A 4843-nucleotide genomic window follows, 5' to 3' on the forward strand; every position below is an offset into this window, starting at 1 on the left:
GGTGGGGTTAAATTGGGTTTGATGTTGGTTTGTGTAGTTTTTGGGGGTGTGGTGTGGTGTGGTTTGGGTTGGTTAGTGTGGGTAGTGTGTGTAGTGTGTTGGTGTGGATGGGTAAAGTGTAGTTTGGTGGTGTAGTTATGTGGGTAGTGTCTTTAGATCTGCTACGGTAACCTTAATCCATAAAACCCTTTCGGGGGTGGGGGTTGCCCGACTAACCGGCACTTCCACCGCCCCCTTTGGATTGGTGAGGCGGGTGGCTAGCACCCTTAGGAGACCAAAAAAGGGCGTCGGCTCAGGAAGCCACCAAGGGCCCATCAGCTCCCTGGCGGTGTGCTGCCACACGCATTTGGCCCCCGGGTGTGTCCCCCCATGCATGGGGAAATTTCGGACCCGGGCAGAATCTGGGGAAGAAGGAGGGGAAAGGGCGTTTTACAGCAACGCACGTGGGGAGAAGCAGATGGAACCGAAAAGGATATCTTGGTCATCCATGATCCTGCTCATCCCCCATCGTCTGACTTAGTCTTCCCACTAAAAATTGGTGGACCGGACGGGGAGAGTGGGTCGACGTTTCGCAACCCCTCTTATTTAAAAAAACTCATCGGAAGTCATCATCATCCAAAAGACCTTTCATCCTTCATCTTTCATCCCCCCCAAGCCCTTGTGGCGACAGGGGAGCGACCGAAACGACAGGGGGGGTACACTGGCAACCACCGCAGCTGCACCAGCGGCCGGGCATGGGGTCTTCTTCGTCGACAGGAGCGGAAGGGAGTCGGCACCCGTCTGAGGTCTGAGCACCTCTTTAGGAATGACTCCCTACCTCCCTGGCATGGGGGGGAAGGGGCTAGAAAAGGTGCCCTAAAAATTGCCTGCTCCATATCCCCCTGGCCAGCATCCCGCGGCGGGCGGGGCCCTACATCGGGTCGAAACAAAGAGAAAAAAAGGGAAAAAAAAAAAAAGGATCGTTCCTCTCCCCTTTTGGGTTGGGAAACAAAAGGGACTCTCCTGGACGGTAAAGGGGAAAAACCCCCAAAGGAGAACAGCACTAGTTGCATCCGAACTGCCAATAAACATCGACATCGCAGCTTGATGAGACCGGTTTTGCAGGCAAGGGATTTTGGTGAACGGGGATCTGGTTACACCTTCTTCTGGAGTGGACGAGGAAGCGAAGAGCGGACGTGAGGCTGGCGTTGGTTTTGCAGTAAAAACAGCACTTGTCAGCAAGCTAGCTGGAATCCCAAAGGGAGTCAACGATAGGCTTATGACCATGAAAACTCCCACTGCATCTGGCCAGAAGCACCTCACCATTGTCAGTGCCTACGCCCCAACCATGACCAACCCGGATGAAGTGAAGGCGAAGTTCTACGAGGACCTTCACTCTGTCATTGCTGCCATCCCTAAAGCAGACAAGCTCATCATTCTTGGGGACTTCAATGCTAGAGTTGGCTCTGACTACATCTCCTGGGATGGAGTGATTGGAAAGCACGGTGTGGGCCACTGCAACCCAAATGGATTGCTTTTGCTTCAGACCTGTGCAGAGCACGAACTGCTGATAACCAACACAGTTTTCTGCCTCCCTACCCGTAACAGGACGTCATGGATGCACCCTCGCTCAAAGCATTGGCATCTCATCGATTATGTCATCGTCAGGAAAAGGGATAGGCAAGATGTACGTGTAACAAAAGACCATGTGCGGCGCCGAGTGTTGGAGCAGACCATCGCCTTGTAGTCCTCGAAGCTGAATATTCGAATCCCAACCCAAGAGACGCCCCCAAGGCCAGAAGGCTCCAAAACGGCTCAACATCGCTAAGCTGAAAAGCATTACCATCAAACAGTCCTTTGTGGAGCTGCTGGAAGATCGTCCTGGAATCCGCCTCTCTGGACAACCAGAATGTGGAGTCTGACTGGAGGACCCTGCGTGAGCTGATCTATAGTACAGCTTCAGAGACCCTGGGACCCATGACCAGAAAGCACAAAGACTGGTTTGATGAAAACTGTGATGAAATCAACCAGCTTCTGGATGAGAAACGCCGTCTGCATCAAGCCCACCTGAGCAACCCAAAGTCCACATCAAAAAAGGATGCATACAATGCCATCCGCAGGACTGTTCAGCAAAAGTTACGCCAGATGCAGGATAAGTGGCTGAGTGACAAAGCTGATGAGATCCAGGGATATGCTGACAGGCACGATATGAAGAGGTTCTATGATGCCTTAAAAGAAGTCTACGGCCCCACATCCTCAGGATCATCCCCCCTCCTCAGTGCAGATGGGAATACCTTGATCACCGAGAAGGAGAACATTCTCGAACGATGGGCTGAGCACTTCAACAGTGTCTTAAATCGCCCTTCCTCCATAAATGATGAAGCCATAGACCGTCTCCCACAAGTCCCCACCAACGAAGCACTGGACGATCCGCCAACACTTCTTGAGACCCAGAAAGCAATCCGTCTGCTATCCAGTGGCAAAGCACCTGGCTTAGACTCCATACCAGCAGAGGTCTACAAGGATGGAGGCACTGTGCTGACTGAGAAGCTTCATCAGCTGTACTCACTCATGTGGAAAGAAGAGACGATCCCCCAGGATTTCAAAGATGCATCTATCATTCACTTGTACAAGCGAAAGGGGAACCGGCAAGCCTGTGATAACCATCGGGGCATTTCCTTGCTCTCCATCGCAGGCAAGATACTTGCCAGGATCCTACTTAACCGCCTCACAGCACACCTTGACCAAGGTCATTTGCCTGAGAGCCAATGTGGATTCCGGAAAGAGCGTGGAACCACTGACATGGTGTTTGCTGCAAGGCAGCTGCAAGAGAAATGTCAGGAGCAAAATGCTGATCTGTTCTCCACCTATGTTGACCTCACTAAGGCCTTCGACACCGTGAGTAGAGAGGGACTGTGGAAGATCATGGCCAAGTACGGATGCCCTCGGAAATTTATTTCCTTGGTCAGCCAATTCCATGAAGGCATGCAGGCTCGAGTCCAGGACAATGGTGAAACATCTGCTCCTTTTGCTGTCACAAATGGTGTCAAGCAAGGCTGCGTCCTGGCTCCAACGCTGTTCAGCCTCATGTTCTCTGCAATGCTTACTGATGCCTTCAGAGATGGCGATGTTGGAATCGGCCTAAAGTACCGAACAGATGGCAAGCTGTTTAACCTCAGAAGGCTTCAAGCAAAAAACGAAGGTCATGACAGACATCATCAGAGACTTTTTGTTTGCTGATGATTGTGCCCTCAACGCTGGATCTGAAGTTGACATGCAACTCAGCGTCGACAAGTTTGCCACTGCCAGCAGGAACTTCGGCCTTACCATCAGCACGAGGAAAACTGAAGTTCTCCATCAGCCAGCCCCAGGGAAACCCTACGTTGAGCCCAACATCACAGTCAGCGGTCAGAGACTCAGTGCGGTGGAGCGGTTTCACATACCTTGGCAGCACACTGTCACGAAATGCGACCATCGACGATGAAGTGAACGTCAGGATTGCAAGAGCAAGCGCAACTTTTGGTAGACTCAATGCAAATGTCTGGAACAGAAGAGGCATTAGTCTTGAGACCAAGCTAAAGGTCTACAGAGCAGTAGTTCTCCCCACACTACTGTACGCCTGCGAAACTTGGACAGTGTACCAACGACATGCCAAGAAGCTGAACCACTTCCACACAACATGCCTCAGGAAGCTACTGAACATCAAGTGGCAAGACAAGACCCCAGACACAGAGGTGCTCGCAAAAGCCACCCTTCCCAGCATCTTCACCATCCTGATGCAGTACCAGCTTCGCTGGGCTGGACACGTGGCGCGCATGCCAGGACCATCGGCTGCCCAAAAGGCTCTTCTATGGCGAGCTGCAACAAGGGAAGAGATCACACGGAGGTCAGAAGAAGCGCTTCAGAGATACTCTGAAAGTCTCTCTGAAAGCGTTTGATATCAACCCTGACTCCTGGGAGGAATCTGCAGTGGACCGTGACAAATGGCGCGCTGCTGTGCACAAAGGCGCCAGGTTGTGCGAGGCCAACAGGACTGCTGCAGCTGTTGAGAAGAGGCAGGCCAGAAAGTCACGGGCAAACAAGCTCCCTAACAATGATATGCCTGTCTTTGTCTGCCCCAACTGTCAGCGAACATTTCGTGCGCAGATTGGACTATTCAGCCATCTGCGCACTCACAGATAGATTCATGAGCATCCTTCCCCCCACCACACCACCACCCTCCCCCCATCCCCCATCCCCCATCTGGATGACAACGATGGTCATCATCGATCTCGATGGACACACCACCACCACACCAGTGTAGTGTAGTGTAGTGGGGAGTTAACTGTAATGTAGTGAAGTGTAGTAAAGTGTTGTGTAGTGTAGTGTGGTGTATGTAGCGTAGTGTGGTGTAGCATGGTGTAGTGTAGTGTGGTGTAGTGTGGTTTAGTGTGGTGTGGTGTAGTGTGGTGTAGTGTAGTGTGGTGTAGCGTAGTATGGTTTAGTGTGGTGTGGTGTAGTGTGGTGTAGTGTAGTGTGGTGTAGTGTAGCGTAGTGTGGTGTAGTGTAAGTGGAGTGATGGCCTAGAGGTAACGCGTCCGCCTAGGACGCGAGAGAATCTGAGCGCCCTGGTTCGAATCACGGCTCAGCCGCCGATATTTTCTCCCACTTCACTAGACCTTGGGTGGTGGTCTGGACGCTAGTCATTGGGATGAGACGATGAACCGAGGTCCTGTGTGCAGCATGCATATAGCGCACGTAAAAGAACCCACGGCAACAAAAGGGTTGTTCCTGGCAACATTCTGTTGAAAAATCCACTTTGATAGGAAAAACAAATAAAACTAGAAGCAGGAAAAAACAATTTTAAAAAATGGGTAGCGCTGTA

The 4843-nt window shown here is 51.6% G+C and overlaps 1 protein-coding gene across 1 annotated transcript in view; it reads left to right on the plus strand.

The window, feature by feature from the left end:
- The first annotated feature begins 734 nt into the window (after window positions 1-734).
- LOC143294621 (uncharacterized) overlaps window positions 735-4843 on the plus strand; it is a 5217-nt gene continuing 1108 nt past the window's right edge. Inside the window, exon 1 of the mRNA XM_076605997.1 lies at window positions 735-785. Within this exon, the coding sequence (XP_076462112.1) occupies window positions 735-785 (51 nt within the window). The remainder of the gene's footprint in view (window positions 786-4843) is intronic.

This window comes from Babylonia areolata, chromosome 20 (genome assembly GCF_041734735.1).
Source record: "Babylonia areolata isolate BAREFJ2019XMU chromosome 20, ASM4173473v1, whole genome shotgun sequence".
NCBI lineage: Eukaryota > Metazoa > Mollusca > Gastropoda > Neogastropoda > Buccinidae > Babylonia > Babylonia areolata.